Here is a 19,527-nt window from a genome sequence, read left to right on the forward strand (position 1 = left end):
TACCTATTTAGCATGTTTAGCAATATCGTTCATTTTGATGTCCTCAAAAGTAAGATTATTTACATTTGTCATTTATTCATTCACTTATTCGTGTACCTAAATATATACATAAAGTGATATTGATTATTTTTTATATATTGTTACACATGTTATAGGAAACTCCTCTGTAGCTTCTGTAACTCCTGTAGGAACGAATGCTTTGAGCTATACGTTTCCACACGGACTTTATTTCGTGAACAGCGCAGTTCTTGTTGTGGTTCCAACGTGGGTCTGTAATCGGGAAGCTTTTCTGTGTAAATAATTCTTCATATTATGTGTAAACAGATCATCTGATCGCTTTAAAATGCAGGTGTCTAGTGTAAATAATATAAAAATATATAATCTGAGCCATGGCAAGTCTCTTCCAGAGGTAAGATAACTTTATTCTTTCAGAGAGCTGTACTAATGATTTTATTTGTACTAATTCTGTACTAATATCTCCTTAATATTACCCAGATATTTCATATTTTTGGGTAAATGCGATTTAACTTTAATTATTTATAACCATATAAGGTTAGTTGTCTAGTCTAAGATAACTTTTCTTTAGTGATAGATCAAAATAATATTATATAGAATATTTTTTTGTAATTTGTCTTCTGGTGAAGTGACTGAGATTTTACTGGACAGTCAATGTTGTATTGTTTCTGCAGTGGTTGTCAGACAGAAAGAAGAGAGCTTTACAGAACAGAGATACTGGTAAGTTTTGATCCATGTTATTTTGCATAATTCTGTGTTTTGCGTTTGCTTGATTTTTGTAACTGCTTTCTTCACTTCTCCACAGATATTCAGAGGAGAATTGAACTCATTCAGGATTTTGAGATGCCCACTGTGTGCACCTCTATCAAAGTGTCACGTGACGGACAGTATATTTTAGCTGCAGGTTTGTTTATCAGGAAACTTGCCCATGAGCTACATCAGCACACATTCTGTACTTTAAAATAGTATTCCACTACATCTGAACATTTTACTATACTTATAGTAGTATTTGCTTTTGGCGAGGTTATGTTCAGTCCTCAGTTTGATGTTTGTGTTATGCGCCTGGAAAAAATGGGAAAAGTCTGTCAAATCACACTTTTATGCTTTTGTGTTATAGGCACATACAAACCCAGGATCCGGTGCTATGACACCTATCAGCTGTCTCTGAAGTTTGAAAGGTGTCTGGATTCTGAAGGTAAGTCTTTAGATCAAAGCTGTTGTTTATAATGCCATTATATAAATGCTAAAAAACAGTCTACTGTAACACCAATAAAAAGCCTGTATACGGCATGTATATATTTCTTCCCAATTTGGTCATTGCAATTTTTACTAATTTTAGATGATTCTCCACTACACTGTATGGCCAGATGTTTGTGGACCCATATGTGGGCATTTCCCAGACATTTTCCTACATAATGACAGCTGCCAGAAAGGAGTTTATAAGGGCTAATGCAAGCTTCCTCTGCACCACATAACACAGACTCTATTCCAATTCTTGAATTTCCCAAAATATATATAAAAAAATGCTTTTAGCCTAATTAGTGTGAAGCAGAAAATGAATGAAAAAATGGGTCACACAGCACCTACATGAGCAACAGGCCACTTCCAACATGCTCAATGTAGCGAATTTCCTTGGGGTTTAATCCAACATGCTTAGATGTAAGTGCTGTCTCATCTGTATACATGAGCTCACAGATGTCTCTCTGAGTGACAGGTAAAGTCATGCCTCCCATCCAGAGAACACAGTTGAATCTTCCCTCTTGTCTTTGTAGAAAAGTATGGCTGCTACTGAATGAGTTAAGGGCAGATGTGTGCAATTTAGTGTTAATTTTCCTATTCATTTGCTCAGTGGGTGTACATTTTGCAATGTAAGGCTGGTGAATATCTACCAGTGTTTCTTGGAGTTTTTTCTACATAAATGTAAATGTTATTTTTGCAAATGTCTCGAAAGAACAGTGTCAAATGTCTAATGGCAAAAGTAACCCAAGATACATGCCGTTTTCCCCCCATTAAAAATGTACTAACTGTGTCAAGCACATAGTAACACATGGGTTTACGTCTAGATTACATGAATCAGGAACTGACCCCACTGAGCTTATATACAAGAAGCTGTTGGAGTGTGTGTGTGTGCGTGTGCGTGCGTGCGTGCATGCCAGCCAGCTCTATTTACTAGAAGAGAGTGTCTGTCTCTCAGTGATGGTGATCTGTCCCTGTGGTGTAGTTATGAAGTCTCCTCAATAAGTAAAACCCAGTGCAGTTGATGTGCAGACTTCTGCTGAATATTTAAAAAGCTTGAAACCACAAGCTTTTCTCTTCCTATCCTAACTACAGCACACTACACACAAGGCAGAAATAAGGAAGCGACATCTTTTTATGAAGTAGTTTGGTGGTGCTTATTTGAATCGTTCCCTTTCATGTGGAAGATGTTCTGAGTAATCTGTCCTAGTCATAATATTGCAGCACAATAGGATTCATTTATTTATCTTCTCTTGCAGTAAAATTAGGTGAAAATGTTTTAGTTGGCCAAACCAAAAGTTTTGCTGATTTTCTTTGTGCACATGCGCTTGATCTGTGCAATATAACAATGTAATAACAAAATTGTGATAAATTGTCACTGTTTGCGTTTCCCTTTATTTATTTATTTATTTATTTATTTATTTATTTATTTATTTATTTATTTTTATGTAAGTAATTTTGGTTTTTTTTATTACTGATAAATAATAAAAAGTAATAAAAAAAAGTAATAAAAAATAAGAAGCAGCTCATTTGAACTGAATTTCTGTTTGAAATTGTAAAATATTTGTAGAATTTAATATTCCTCTTTTTTAGTGGTAGTTTTTTTTTTTCCATTTCCTTCATTACCGTGTCTGAGTGTTGTCCCATCTTAATCATTGTTTGTTCTTATTGTTGATCGCATCTTCTTAAACTTCCTTTTTCTTCTCTGTTCTGGTGTAGATTTGTAATTGTATATAAATATGATATTTGTGATTGAGCCGTAATCTTTAAAATATAGTTATGTGTGTTTTCTTTTTTGTTTTAAGTGGTGGCCTTCGAAATCTTGTCTGATGACTACTCCAAGGTAATCTTACGTTATCCTAGATTTTACATCTGACTAATATTTTTGGTGTGTTTTGGTTTCAGTTACTAGTCAGAAGCAATGTTTAAAGAAAAAAAATCACATTGTGTTTTTGTCTGTGTGTTTTTGTGTAGCTGGTGTTTTTGCGTACTGATCGTTACGTGGAGTTTCATTCTCAGCATGGTCATTACTACAAGACACGTATCCCCAAGTTTGGCCGTGATTTCTCCTATCACTACCCATCCTGTGATATGTACTTTGTAGGAGCCAGGTAAAGGCAGATTTACAAAATTATTCTTCATATCACTGCCAGAAATAGTTCCATAATGACAAAATTGATGGGTATTTTACAAAAACTGGTTTGAGGCTGGATTTAAGCTTGATGTATAAATATACATTTACCTTTTATTTGGCAGATGTTTTTATCCAGAGTGACTTACATTTTATCTCTTTTATACACCTGAGCAATTGAGGGTTAAGGGGCTTGTTCAGAGGCCCAGCAGTGGCAGCTTGTTGGTGGCCCTGGGATTCGATCTCACAACCTTCTGATCTAATACCTAACCACTAAGCTACCACATAAATGTACATTGTACTGTACAGTGTTGCCATTAACGAAAAGTGCCTGTATTTTCAATCATTAGTTAAATAATATTTGGATAGAGATAGAGATCGTGTGCGTTTGTCCTCACAGAGTGTGTGTGTGTATGTGTGTGTGAGCGCGCAGTGTGTGTGTGTGTGTGAGCGCGCAGTGTGTGTGTGTGTGTGAGCGCGCAGTGTGTGTGTGTGAGCGTGCAGTGTGTGTGTGTGTGTGTGTGTGTGTGAGCGCGCAGTGTGTGTGTGTGTGTGAGCGCGCAGTGTGTGTGTGTGTGTGAGCGCGCAGTGTGTGTGTGAGCGCGCAGTGTGTGTGTGAGCGCGCAGTGTGTGTGTGTGTGTGTGAGCGCGCAGTGTGTGTGTGCGTAAAATCATGTGTAATCATGTATAATCATGTGTGTGTGGATGTGCAGTGTGTGTGTGTGTGTAGATGTGCAGCTTGCCATCACATTGTATGTTTAAACATAATGTAAAATCATGAAGTCAGACACTTTGTCTTCAATGAAGCTGGCTTTGTCCACAGGACCATTGTCATGCTACATCAGGTGTGGGCCTCTTAGGTCCAGTTAAGGAAAAGGTTTGGAGAAGAAACACTAACCTTTGACCTTATAGTGTAATTTGTACCTTCTTTTCTGCTTTACTGAGAAATTTTCAAACTTTCTAAAGGCCATGTTTAAATTCCTTTTATTTTTCTCAATGAAACACTTTGACCTGTTTGCTAAAAGAGTTTCCTCTTAATCGTTTTTGTCACGTTATTTCACTTTATTTCTGGTTCCTTCTCTAGTTCAGAGATCTTCCGTATGAACCTTGAACAAGGTCGATTCCTCAACTCTCTACAGACAGATGCAACGTAAGTACTAAACCACTAGAGGGCTCATAAGACTGTAGTGTGTTTGCTACTTTGAATGTAGTATTTATGTTATTGTGTAGTCTGTTGGGCGTCTTTATGGAGGATGCACTGATTGTTACCGTGTTATTCGTCTTCTTGTCAGAGGGATCCTCGGGGGACTATGTTTCATTTCTAACACCAAAGCTGGCAGTGGGGTTTAACATTAATACCTCACTTTTCTCCACTTGCATGTCAATGCCAAAAAACTGATGCGTATTTTACTTTTCTAACTACATTTTGTGTTTTGTTTATATCTATACAGGGAGATCAATGTATGTGACCTCAACCCTGTTCATCATTTATTCGCTGCCGGGACTATAGAGGTTGGTGTTGTGCTTGATTTGGAATAGTTTATTGCATTTATTTGTTCCAGATTTGGGATTTTTATTTCTGAGTGTGTTGCTGTGTATAGGGGAAAGTGGAATGCTGGGACCCACGTGTGCGCACTCGAGTTGGCATCCTAGATTGCGCCCTCAGCAGCGTCACAGAAGGAACCGAGTAAGCTCTAATCTTTACACCATATCCTCATGATCTAATGCTCACATCTGCACTAGGCTGTGTGTCAAATTTTTCGGTTTAATTCCCTGCCAGATTTTCTTCCCAGTTTGCTATTTTGGTTGCCAATAAATAAATAATCCCTCCTTGGTTGTTGGTGGTGAGGTGGCACAAGAAGTTGCATGACATCAAGAATTTGTCACCACAGTGGTATTTTCATGCCCACAGTGTTTTCCTGACTTCAGGCAAAGGCTTAACCATTCTGTCTCATTTCATATTAGTTGGTTTAGTGGATGCAAACTAGTGATGTCACCACCTTTTAATATAAATAGGATACTTCACTTAGTGAATAAATAAATGAACATACTTCTAATGGCAGACAAGTCAGTTATGGATTTTAATTGTGAATCAGGAAGACGATACGTCATTACACACTAAACGTCATCTAAATAATTCAGTCAATAAAACATCTAACAAAATTGTGAAATTGTGTGTACATTTGGCACTGATTTCACAGAGATGTCAAAACATTTATTATTGGATTGCTGTGCATTTAACGACATTAGAAAGCTCTTTTACTCAGGAAACACATATATAGGATTCTTCCAAAATGTCTCACCAGGGAAAATCCTGGAGTTCTTATTGAGTATTAAAATATGAAATATAGATGTTGTTGTTGACACACTTGAAATACTGTAAGATTCTATTGTTGTAATACTATAAGATGTACTAAAATACCTCGCTTTACCTACCTTGATCCTGCCATGGAATTAGCCATTCATACTGGCATGACATTAAGATAACATTAAACAAACATCACAGAGATGTCTTAAAGCGAGGTGTTGAACATGCACACGACCCGCAGGCTGTATAACGATTTTAATCCTTGTGTAAAAAATTTCAATAGTTTTGAGGACTGTAATATGACTGAAAGATTTCATGTAATTCCAAAAAAAAAAAAAAAAATGTAGAGGTGAAAACCTGTGTAATCATCATTTTTTTAATATAAATATTATTAATATTAATAACTACTATACAAACTATTTTTCCCCTTTGAATTATATGCAGCAATGATGCACAATATGTCACTTAACACTGTTACAAATTCTCTTCAAAATCCGAAATTCATGCACATGTATAAATGATACCTCTAACAGTTATACAGCTCTGGTCTAAGTTAATGCATGTAGTGACTGCCTGTTAAAAAAATACAAAGAACGTATCTGCTTGACTGACACACGTGGTCACCACAGGCTTGTTTTAGTTTAACTTGTCACACGGCCATGAAAGTCAGGTTCACAGTGAACACAGACTGACTTCAGGCTAATTTGGATAAACAAGTCTTAGATCACAAAATTTTAAATTAGTAATAATTGTTTGACTGAGTTGAGATCTGGTGACGGTGAAGGCCATAACATCAAACTGACCGTTTTCTTGCTCCTCAGACCATTCAGTGAGCCCAAATACCCTGTGGATGGGAATCTTGTCATCCTGGAGGAAACCAGTCTCACAATGATAGAAATGTTTCCTTAGAAATTAGAACATTTTTAGTGACTCTTCCCTCCAAGTGAATGAGTTTCTATGGAAGTCTTAGGACGCCATTATTGCATGCATTATTAATTTTTTTCTTTCTTTCATGTTTTCTCCCGATCATGACTGCAGCAAAAGCACAGTAACATAGTAGTAATAATGTCAAGAAAATTAAGTCGTGATCATGAAAAAACAGAATGTTAACGATAAAACAAGAAAGAAAAAAATATTAACGCATGGCCTCTTCGGACTTCCATTAGTGACACCTGACAAGCCAGTAAATGGCTTGTGCAGAAGAGCCACCATTTTTGATATGTACAATGCGGTGTGTTGTGTTGTGTTTTTCATTTCCAGAGTTGAGAGTTTGCCGTCTGTCAGTGCGCTCAAGTTTAATGGCTCCCTGGGTATGGCTGTGGGCATGACTACAGGACAGGTCAGTTACTACTAGCACATAAGCTTTTTTTTAAGAAATGATCTCTGTGTATGAGCTCTCGGGTGTGTTCACCTGGGTTGTTTATTTTTTTTTTGCATATGATATATATACACAGCAAACTGTAGAGTATTACCGGAGGCAATGCCTAGTCAGTACAAATTCTAGTTCCTTTATGTGAAATGCAATACTAAGCAAAGAGTGAACGAATGCTATATTATGAATGTAATATTGTTATGTAATAATTCAACCTCATTCTGCAGCTTTCAAATGTGCATAAATAAACATCCCGTTGTTTCTGCAGGTTTTGTTGTACGACCTGCGTTCTTCTCGTCCCCTGTTTGTGAAAGACCATTATTACGGCTTGCCCATCAACTCCCTGCACTTCCATAAGCAGATGGATCTGGTGATTTCTGCAGACTCAAAGATCATCAAGATGTGGCACAGAGACAATGTAAGCACAACACCCACTATGTCCTTACCCATAGCACCACGAGACTGGCCTGCAGATAGATTGTGTCCAAAACAGAATTTCTTCGTTTCAGGGTAAAATGTTTTCCTCCATCGAGCCACAGGCCAACATCAACGATGTGTGTGTTTACCCTGAATCAGGTGAGTACTTTCATTTCATGTTTAAAGCCTGCTTGGTCTGTTTGAATTCCCTGATGGCTGGTAAACTTTACCTTCCTCCTTTACACAGTGACCTTGATGTGAATTTTTTTTTTCTCATTCTATGTAGCAACACAGATCTGTCTGCACACTTTGTACATGTTTTACAAAGAACTAGAAAGATTACTATAATGGGTTACATTTAATCTGACATAAGTACTGCAACCTGTATTACTGGTAATAACCATTAACTTACTTTGTTCCAGCATAATACATAGGCGTTGTTTGACAGAATGTCCTCCCAGCTAATGAACTAATAATCTTTTAGGGCTATTAAATGTTAACCTTATCACTTTTCTCCTTTATAAAGGTATGCTCTTCACTGCTAATGAAGACCCCAAAATGAATACTTTCTACATTCCTGTAAGTAAATACAGTTTTACTGTTGTTAAACCATTGTTTTGTCTTTGTGTCTTCATTTGAATAATGGCTCATTCTGTTTATATGTACATGCTTTTCAATAGATCACACCTTTCTGTTTCTATTTAAAGCTACTCTATGTAGTGTAGGCAAGGCTGACTTATTTTCCTATTAGTATAGCTATATATAAAACTGTCAACACTGAGAGGAATTTAATTTAACTTGTATAAACAAAAGTTATGACTGATGGTTCATCCAAAGGGCGAGGTTTTGGAACATTCTTGAATGAGCTAAACTATTTCAGAAGGACCCCAGATGATTAAAGGTCTCCCCAACATTGTATATTTGCTATCTGACAGCTTAATATAGAACATCTATATTAATTGTTCTTCAGGCCTTGGGTCCTGCACCTCGTTGGTGTTCCTTCCTGGATAACCTGACTGAAGAACTGGAGGAGAACCCAGAAAGTACCGTCTATGATGACTACAAGTTTGTTACACGCAAAGACCTGGACAACCTTGGTAAGTTCCATGGTTCCTGTTATTACTGAAAATTCTGTTCTATGTTTTGGTGTCTATGACACAAAAACATTCCACTGAACTAAGTGACACAACAGCATCTGCAACGTCATTTTGTTCTTCCAACTACATCTACTGCCTCTGTCACATCAGGTATCCCTCAAGGGTCAGTCCTTCACCTCGTCCTTTTTATCATTCAACATTAATCAACTATCTGCATGATCTCATTACTAAATAAACCGAGGCTTTAACTTAATGTATGTGTGATCTATAATCATGGATAGACTTAAACTTTTTAAATTTTGTTTCCCACAACACTCTTTTCTCTCAAGGTCCAGAACCCGTATTCATAATGAGTTGCTTCTAGTGATGTAATTCTAAGAATATTATTTCCCTTAAAATTAAAGAGAAGACCCTAGTAAAGATAAAAGTTATTCATAAAGCAATTGAACCCTTAAAAGAGCTCTTGCACTCAAAACGTGTTAGGAGTAAGGACGAGGCTTTTTTTATGAGGCTTAAGGGTTTTCTAATTTTTTGCTTAAGCATTGATAATTAGCTTATGCCTGTAAATAAGATTATTTGACGTCTATGAGGTTTTTCTTCATAGTATCTGTTTTGAATCTGACCTAAATTTGAGAGTAAACATGCAGCTGATTTCACTGTCCTTTTGTCATCAAAGTTGGTTTCCATCTTTAACTTGGAAAGTTAACCATCTTTTAAAAAAAAGTCATGTTGCTATTTTGCTAATCTGAATAGAGGGTCAATAAAATAAAAAACCATGAAAGTCTGTGGAAAAATCTTTCTGACCTAATGTCTTTTAGCCTTGTAGATAGTCTGTGGTCTAATGAGCTTGTTTGGGCCAGTTTTTTCTTTACACTTTGACCTGTTCTGCTATAGTATTTTTTCCAAGTACTCAGTTTGGTCTTTATTGGGTTGGCACCTGGAATGTATTCAGCCAGCTGACAGCCTCTGCTTTACAGAAATGGAATTAAATTATATTACTAGGTTTAGAAGTATTAAACAACCTACATAATCATCTAAAAGTACATTTAGATCTTTGACTCCATTGTGTCGCACAAATGGACCACTGAGCTAGATTGCTGCCAACACCTCGTCCCAGCCACAGGCATCAAGTATTCATTATGACAGGAACAGTTCTTATGGGATAATGTGTTTGGTTGTTGTTTTTCTCTCATGTATAGAAAATATGTCTTATTATTGGTGAAACAAATCAGCATTTACCAAAGGCTTTTGTTTACTATTAAGGATTAGGAACAAATCAGTGACTTTTTGCCCCTTTGTCCTATTTCTTCCTAAACCAGATAACAACAAGGCATTGGGAAACAGTCATAAGGCCCTATTGATTCCTAAATCTGTTGAACGATCCTGCTGTGTGTTAAAACCGTGCAGCATTGTAGAGTCTTTTAGCAGGATTGTTGTGGCAAGATAACACAGAACTGATGAAAGAAGTGTTTCTAGACTGTTAAGAAATCATATAAAATATATGATCATATGATTCCAAATATTATGATGCAATTAATATGGCTAGTTTCTTGGCCATTAAATTGACCTGGCCAAAACAACTACACAACTCTATCTCTCTTTTCTGTTTGTTTATTTTTTAAATAAATATAACTCACAAGGTATATGCCATTATACTATTACATACAGGAATATCTATCTATAAAAGATATCAATATTGATAAGTGCAGTTCACCTCGGGGGCAGCTGAAATTCACAAATTTTGAATTTGTATTCCACTTGTTTACTGTGGCCTAATATATTAGAGGTATTCAGTCTGATCTAATTGTTTGGCTGGTTTTGTTCCCTCAGGTCTGACACACCTGATTGGCTCACCTCTGCTGAGGGCCTATATGCATGGCTTCTTCATGGACATCCGACTCTACCACAAGGTATGTGCATGTGTGAGAGTAAAAGTGCTTAAAAGTACATAATCTCAGTATTTAGAGTAATATTTAATCATATTTGGACACCGAAACAATTGATGTTTTGAATCTTTTAACGATTTCCTTAAAATGAAACTATGCTTCTGATTTATTCTAAATAATTCGCCAGGTTAAAACTATGGCAAATCCGTTTGCCTATGAGGAATATCGCAAGGACAAAATACGACAGAAAATAGAAGCATCTAGAGTCCAGAGAGTACAACTGAAGGTGAAAAGTCTCTCTCTCTCTTTCTCTCTCTCTCTCTCTCTCTCTCTCTCTCTCTCTCTCTTTCTCTCTCTCTCATGTACGGTCTACATCAGCCATTCTTACATATTTGAAATTAAAATACGTACCTGTTCCATGTCTAACCTCTTCCTTTTCCATTGACAGAATCTGCCGAAGGTTAACAAAGATCTTGCAATGAAGCTAATGGCAGAGGGAGAGGACAGAGAGTCACGAAAAGCCAAGAAGAAGGCTAAGGTGAGAGATTCTGTTAGTCTTTTGTCAACATGGCAGACATAGCGGTTTTAACTAGTACATAGATATTCCTAATCAGAATAAGGTTTATTGGCCATGTGTGTTGACACACACAAGGAATTTGGTTCCAGCTGTTTGTGACTCTCAAAACTACAGACATAAACAACACTATACTGTACAAAATAATACAGACTATAAAAGACAATGCAGATGTGATACAATAGACATTGAGTATTAAATATGAAGACAGAATATATGACTGATCAGTTATGTACATAAAGTGTGTGAAGTGCAAATAACGATATTGTGCAATATTTTGTACAATATGCAGCAGCAGTAGTGTGTGTAATATATACAGATGATGTGATGACTGACAGTTCTGATAATGCAGTACTTATAGATATGAAGCAGGAAATATAATTATGGTGAGTTGTTAATCAGGGTGATTGCCTGGGGAAAGAAACTGTTCCTGTGTCTGGCAGTTTTAGTAAGCAAAGTTCTGTAGCGCCTGCTAGAATGGAGGAGCTGAAAGAGGTTGTGTCCAGGGTGCGAAGGATCAGTGGTGATTTTTCCTGCTCGGTTTCTGGTTCTTTTGTCGTACAGGTCCTGGGGTGTGGGCAGGAGGGCACCAATTATTTTTTCTGCTGTTTTAACCGTGCGTTGCAGTCTGTTTCTGTCCTGTTTTTTTGCTGCACCAATTCTATGAACCCTAGACATATCGATACCATGCGTTTGTTTCACACTCTCAGGGCACTGCCAGCATCCTGACTGATGACCGTTTCAAGATGATGTTTGAGAATCCAGACTACCAAGTAGACGAGCAGAGCGAGGAGTACCGCTTGCTTAATCCCATTGTGTCCAAAGTGGGCCAAAGGAGGAGGCAGAGGCTACAGCAGTTAGCTGAGGAAGAGGCCATTCAGAAGGTACAGTATGTCACAGATTATCAGCAAATGTGGGATTTTATACTAGGTATATTTTAAAAACAATCTCAAGTGTATAAGGCAGTGAATATTTATCGTATTGTATGGCCAAATGTTTGTTGACTTTTGACCATCACACCCATATGTGCTTATCAAGCAGCCCGTTTTAGACTTAATCCTTTTTTTTTTTTCGCTGTTATATTAAACAACACTCTTCATTTAGGCACAAGAGTATTAGAGATCAGGCACTGATGTTGGGTGAGGCGGCCTGGGTGCAGTCAGCGTTCCAGTTTGTCCCAAAGGTTTTCAGTTAATTTGAGGTCACTCGGGTTCTCAAGCCTTAACAAACCATGTCTTCATGGAGCTTGCTTTGTGCACAGAGCCAGTGTCATACTGGAACATGTTTGAGCCTCAATACTTCCCAGTGAAGAGATATTATCCTATTATATACAGAAAATTCTCTTGCATACACAAAAAAAAAACATCCTATACAATTATGCATTCCAACAGTTTGGAGGAAGATGGTAAGCTGTTCAAAAACCTTTAGCCATATAGTGTATATTAATTTTTGTTTATATTTGAACAATAATAAAAATAGGTTATTATGATGGTTGCTTAAGACTTATTTTGAAAAAAATGCAACTTAAACGGCCTTCAGTTTTAAATTGCCTTAAATTATTAGTTACAAAGTGTTGTTAATTTAAATTATAATCTGGTGTTTTATTTTGAACCTACGACTGAATGAGGTTTTTTAACATTTTACATTACCTCTCGAACAAAATATAATACAAGCAGGTGAGTGCATAATTTGCAGCACTTAGTGACATAGTATGTGGATCTAACCGTGTTTATCAAATATTTACTATGTCTCTGTCAATATTATATTTCATTTAATTATATATTTAATTAATTAATTTAAAGTCCTATTACAATGCTTTGTACAGAAAATTCTAATTTATCTATTGAAATCTGTTTCCTTCTGATAGTCAGATGAAGAGGAAGAGGAGCTGGAGGGACGGCCCAGCTCAGAGGAAGAAGAGAGCTCAGATGACGATAAGAGTTGGGTGGAGGAGGTGAGGGAGCAGCGGCGTCTCTTACGAGAAGAGCAAAGAGAGCGGCACTTGAAAGAAAGAAAAGAGCAGGACCGCAAAACCAGCCTGCAAAGTTCAGATCCAGTCAGAAAGTCTCAATCGAGCCAGGCTCAAGGCCAGAGTCAGCCACTCTTCTACCAGATCAAAGCCGGAGAGGAGTTCCGCAGCTTCGGGGACGTGGCACGCAAACAGAAGATGCAAAAGTACATGCTAAAATTATCCTAAACTACCATTATGCTAAGGTCAATGATGATGTACAATGTGAAATTTGTTCTATAAATAATCAGAATTGCTCAGATTTAGATTTTAACTAAATGGTGTTGGTTGTCGTTTATGGTGATTTTAGTCCCACAATTTGTTCATGGTCAGTTTTACGAGCAGAGCTAATCTTAGTCATGCATGCCACCTCACTCATACATCTTACTCATATGACTTTGGCCATTGTTTGATTACAGGAATTTTCATTGTACCTTCCTTGTAAATACTATTTGCATACTATTGCCGTTATTGCATGACAAGCCAACACCTAGCATAAATTAATGATAATGTTTATATGACTTGGCTAATTCTCGCTAGTTTTTCGATCCTTTAACATTAAACGCTGACTGATTTTATGATTTTATTCATCTGATTTTATTCATCTTAGGACAAATTTACACCAGTTACACTAAATTCACAGTAGCAGTGTATAGAATTTTCTCTTCTCTGAGAAACAGTAGTTTAACTAGTTAAATAATTAAATCATCCACTAATCAGTGTGAAAATTGGTTTTACATTTTACATACTAGGCTTCCTCTTAATCTTTTTCTTCATAATGTCTTCATCCGCATTTAATGCTTCAACTTAACGTTTATTACAGGATCAAACAAAGTTAGGAATGAATGATTGCCTTACAAATGAGTTTTGTAAATCTATAGATGGATGATGTTTATTGTATTACTGTATGAAATGATACTAAATGACTATTTCCATGCCAGGACCTCTCTTGCGGAGCGTTTGAAGCTGGAGAAGAGCTCAGACACACTGAACCTCGCTGACACTGCAGTCGGAAGCAAGCAGCTGACCTTCACTCTTAAAAAGGTGAGCATTGTCACTCATCAGTATAGAACAGGAGCTGAACATACGTACTGTTGTACCACTAAACATCTGAGTCAATTACAAATACCCATTACAAAGTTTGACCAAAAAAATTCTTTACTAACTAGAAACAGAAATATGTGCAGACAACTTTCAGTGCATGCGCAAATTTTATGTGTATAGTGTAGAAAAGTTATCTGATTTCTAAGGTCGATAGAATTGATTGATTGATTGTAATTAAAATGTTATCACACTTGATATTCAGTACATGACCAGCCTTAAATAAATCTCTCGTTCTGTAATACATACAAATGGGTCTCAGAAACGTTGATTTATTTTTACACATCGCATGCAAACGGTGGGCTTTAGGACACCCCGGCACTTCCTAGAGCCACCAAAAAGTCATAGGAGTGAGCAGATACAGTATGAGCCCTGTAGCACAAGAAAAGGCAAAATTTACGTGGAAGTGTATTAGGTGCTTGTACAGAACAGTGTGACTGTTTACTGCATTGAGCCCTACATTATTTAATAATTGTTTTTATTTTTGGAAACTGAATCAACCGGTGCAAAAGAAAGTGCCTGATTGGTGAGAGGCTCACCAGCAACAGGATAAAAAAAGTCTTTAAAAAAAAAAGTCGGATTTTATCTGTTGGTACTCATAACCTTTTGAAAATATCTCTCTGCTAGATCAGTGGGTTATTTGGAATGTGTAAGCAGTAGTTTAGGTTGATCCTTGTCAAAGCATTTATTTGCATGTTCAAAGAAATATTAGTCATTTAACGTGACTAAAAACATTGACTTAAGAACAAGTTTTCTTTTGCCTGAGGTTTATTGACTAGGCTGAAGGGTTTATATTAATGTGATTAATGTGTTACTATTGTAATTAATTACACAACGAAATTGTACGGTAAACGTCCCAAAAAGTAAAAGTTTGTGTGTGTGTGTGTATGTATATGCTCCTGTCTATATGTTGGAGAACGAATGAAAAAGACAAATAAGGGCATTATTATCTTACACCTGGTTTGAATCTGCCTTTTTGAACCCGCCTTTAATGTATTTGGATGCAAATATGCACCACTACAAGCTCCTAAGACCCACAGGGCATCTGCCACATATTAGAGCCACTCCTTTAAAATATTTGTAAATGACGCTGCTTGTGAATCCACATGTCTGTTGATCCTAACCAAAGCATTTGAATAGCAAGACTTATTTTCATTGTAGTAATTCTACTGTATACACCAGCTTAAATGACATTGACAGCAAAAGATAAAGAGTATTGTCTGTCTTTTTGTGTCATGTACATCGAGGACCATTTATCTGCATTCTTACAGGGGGAAAGAGGTTGTGTCTTTATAGTAAAGACATTATTTGTGTACTTTGGGTGTAGTGACTTCTGTTAGCACGTTACTCCTGTACTGCTGAAATTAAATGCGGTTTCTTATCCGACTTGGTTACTTTTAGGATGATGAGATCCAGTGCGACCTGCACGACCTGTGTTGAAATTCAGATAAAAAAATCTGTGCTATTAAGAATAACATCCATCCAAATATACTGTAATTATATCTGAATCTAGACATATTTATTATCTGTGGTGGCACCGATATTGAGTAAGAATGAGCTTGGAGCTTAATGGCTGTCTTGTTGCTCTATGTTCAATTCAAATTTATTTGTATAGCGTTTTTTACACTTGACATTGTCTCAAAGCAGCTTTACAGAACAGAAACATAGAACAAAAGTTTAATATAAAGAATAATAAAGAGATGATTATGTAAGCCACATCCTCCTCCCGTTCCTTTCCTTTCCCCCTTCCATTTCTACTAGCTTTTCTTTCTTTCATTCTTTCCTTCTACCTTTCTTTTCCTTCTTCCGTTCATTCTACCTTTCCTTTTCTTCTTCCATTCCTTTTACCTTTCTTTTCCTTCGTTCTTTCCTTCTACTTTTCTTTTCCTTCTTCCGTTCATTCTACCTTTCCTTTTCTTCTTCCATTCCTTTTACCTTTCTTTTCCTTCGTTCTCTCCTTCTACCTTTCTTTTCCTTCTTCCGTTCATTCTACCTTTCCTTTTATCCTTCCTTTCCTTTTACCTTTCTTTTCCTTCGTTCTCTCCTTCTACCTTTCTTTTCCTTCTTCCGTTCATTCTCTTTCCCTTTACCTTTCTTTTCCATTGCTCTTTCCTTCTACCTTTCCTTCACTTCTTCCTTTCCTTCCTTCTTTCTTTTAGTCTTTTTTCTCTTTCTCTTGTTCTCTTGTTTTTTCCTCCACAGGCAAGCCATAAATGGTTGTGAAAACTCAAATTGCTTGTTCCCCTGTTCTCACTTGCTTGGCGTAGGTTTTAAATGAGGATCTGATTAGACCGTAAGGAATGCCAGTCTTAGTCACTCATATACTGAAGAAATTCTTTGTAACTCCTGTGTCTGCCCTTTCTTTCTCTTTGCCCACACACTCCAAATCCATTTCTACAGAGCCAACAAATAAGAAAAGTGCTTTCTTGTTACTGTGAGAAAAAAGAAAGTGACCTTTGGTTTCACACTTGAAGAAACATGCCTGGCACTGAGTAAATATAATCTGGATTATGTGTGTATGATTATAATGCTGCAGTGAGTCGCGTTCTCTTGTTTCGAGGTTTGTGTGAATAAATGTGGGGTGGAAAGCAGTGGGAGCTCTGAAGCAGAATGACTGAAATTCTCTCCTGACTAAATGATTTTATATGGACACAGTGTTGGAGCAGAGCAAACTTATCCGTTTATTGGTATTTTCTATGGAGATAGAATAGAATAGAAGCCTTTATTTTGCCACATATTTAGTAAAGCACAGTGAAATTCTTTCTTCACATAGAGCAGCTTTGCAGGTTGGAGTCAGAGCATAGGGTCAGCCATGATACAGTATCCCTGGAGCAGAGAGGGTTAAGGGCCTTGCTCAAGGGCCCAACATTTGCAGCTTGACAGTGCTGGGGATTGAACCCTAAAAAAAGCCAGAGAGCCTTAACCACTTGAGCCACCACTGATATAGAAGCGTAGCCGAGTTTCTTCTGAAATTTTGCAACTATGTTATAACATAACTTTGTTGAATTTTCTCATATTTAGCATGTTTTAAACTATAACCATGTGCATAATTGTATAAAATCAAATGTAATGTCCAGCTTTTACCATTTTAAAAGCTATTTTACCCCTTAATATGTGTCAAAGACAAAAAACTTACAAACACTGTAATAGTGTGTCTATTTATTTGTGTTATTTGTGATTTGTGACCCATACGAAGGGGTTAAATGTTTTTATGGAGGTGGTAGAGTTTATAAAAGCTCTCTGTGTGGTCTCAACAGTTCACACCACTATATAATCTGCTACACAGAGTTAAAGTGATTATTTAAAAAGGGTAAGCAATACTTTCTGGTCATCAAGAGACGCATGAAATTCTGCTTAAGCACAGCTTTGCAAAGTATTGCTTACCCTTTTGAAATGATCACTTTATAAACTTTTGTGGGTAAATGAAATATAAACTGTATATTTAAAATGTAGTTTACTGTGAATCTACAAGTCTAATGTCAGCTTTTGGAGGATTGGGGACTGGAATGTTTGAAAAATTCCTAATGTAGATGCTATATAGCTGTAGTAAGAATTTATTAGAAGAAGAGCATTATTTTAAAACTGTGATTTCCTTCCGTCCAGCACTATCGTCTAAGCTGCTGTAATAGTAAATTAATCAACGATTTCTCTTACCATTAGAACTGCGGAGATTGAGGAGCGCTGTGGTATTAAAAATGTCTCTAAGTTCATTCATTTACTTTATTTATTAATTTTATATGCTATGTTTTTGGGCAGTGAGTTAAGTTTCAGTGTTTAAAAAGGTTTTACCCACATTAGTACTAGAAAGATGTGAGGAATAAAGACGGATACCAGAGAGAGGCATCCTGCTCTTTTCGCTGGTGCCGTCACAGATTAAAGCTGATTTCAGGACTGTGTCTGACTACAGATTTCAAAGTTTCAGACAATCCTGTAATCATCGTACAGGAGTCAATTTGAGGTGAAAGTGGATTTTAGCTGTGATTAACATTAGAGAACTGTAAGGCTTGGTGATCATGGTGGCTCAGTCACTCATTGTGTTCAGACTGTATAAACACAAGGCAAAAGAAACATCTAACAACAGTGGCTTAGTGACTACGACAGGCTAGATTTAGCAGCAAAGCTGTTCTTAAGCAGAATTCCATGCATCTCTTGATGACCAGAAAATATTGCTTACCCATTTGAAATGATCACTTTAACCCTGTGTAGGAGATTATATTGTGGTGTGAACTGATGAGACCACACAGAGAGTGAAGTGCTTTTATAAACTTAAAAAAAAAAAACAGACTAGTCATAAATAGTTAATTTAATAATAGTTAATTTCAACGTAATCATTCAAAATCACAGTAAATATTAAAATAAAACAAATTTTCACTTATGGGTTCAAAAAATGTAAATTCATAAATAATATGAGAAAAAAAAACAGGTTTTATACATAAAATTCACACATAGTTGAACTTCATGCATATTAGCGGTTATAAAATCTCGTTCTGATGTTTGATATAAACATTGCCTGAAGCTACTGAGACTGGTATCTGCATGATTTTTTTCACTGAACTAATTGGTTATCTGGATACATTCTTCAATGAGTAGGAAAATTCTGACACGTTGTGAGGTTAACATTGACAAATTGAAAGTTTAAATTAGCCTTCATGATTTTTTTTTTATCCTGTTCTCTCGTTGTTCTTTGGCACAGACTGAGAAGCAGCGGAGTCAGCAGCAGGCCGAACGGGAGCACCACGAGGAGAGGAGGAAGATCAGGAGGGCTGCCGGTCACCTTTACACTCGAGGACGAGGGAGGGGACGAGGGAGAGGACGAGGGAGGGGACGAGGGAGAGGACGATTCTGAACCCTGCCTCCAAATTATTGCTGTAGTCACTTCTATTCATTGCTTTAAACACTGCCTCAAAATAACTTTGTCCTGTTGGTATGAGGACAGGCAAATACATTGTAAACCCTGCTCTTAATGTGGATTTCATAGAATGACAGAATGCAAAAGAAGCTGAGGATAATTCATTTTAATACGTGTGTGTGTGTGTGTGTGTGTGTGCGCGCGCATGTGTGTTTGTGTCCTAGATTTGTAAATGTATGTGCCCTCTCTGTTACCCTCCCTGATTTTGTCCCACAGTGTAGTCTATACCAACTGGACATTGTTTTTAAAAAAAAAAAACCTTTTTATTCACACTTGGCTGTGTGTCTGTTTTTACTCCATATTCTGATCTCAATGCACTAGGAGCTAAAACTTCTGTAAGCTGACTTTGCTCTCCTAAAAGTAGAGTCAGAGGGAAAATGAGAAGTGGCAGTGATAGAAAAGTGACAGGTGAACATGAGGCCAGTGTTCCAGCTGCTGTTGCCCCTCCTCTAGTCCTGGCTTTTTCTAATATT

At 36.9% G+C, this 19,527-nt stretch overlaps 1 protein-coding gene across 1 annotated transcript; it reads left to right on the plus strand.

The window, feature by feature from the left end:
- The first annotated feature begins 206 nt into the window (after positions 1–206).
- Positions 207–19,326, plus strand: nol10 (nucleolar protein 10). The gene is made up of 21 exons (XM_060879495.1): positions 207–409; positions 690–735; positions 821–919; positions 1,133–1,210; positions 3,057–3,094; positions 3,226–3,362; positions 4,467–4,532; positions 4,834–4,894; positions 4,984–5,069; positions 6,951–7,029; positions 7,331–7,480; positions 7,572–7,638; positions 8,006–8,058; positions 8,450–8,576; positions 10,407–10,486; positions 10,650–10,748; positions 10,911–11,000; positions 11,747–11,920; positions 12,904–13,211; positions 13,986–14,088; positions 18,839–19,326. Exons 1-21 carry the CDS (start codon positions 344–346, stop codon positions 18,989–18,991), a joined length of 2,160 nt encoding a protein of 719 aa, XP_060735478.1. The 5' UTR covers positions 207–343; the 3' UTR covers positions 18,992–19,326.
- The last annotated feature ends 201 nt before the right edge of the window (positions 19,327–19,527 follow it).

Source organism: Tachysurus vachellii, chromosome 10, assembly GCF_030014155.1.
Source record: "Tachysurus vachellii isolate PV-2020 chromosome 10, HZAU_Pvac_v1, whole genome shotgun sequence".
NCBI classification, from domain to species: Eukaryota; Metazoa; Chordata; class Actinopteri; order Siluriformes; family Bagridae; genus Tachysurus; species Tachysurus vachellii.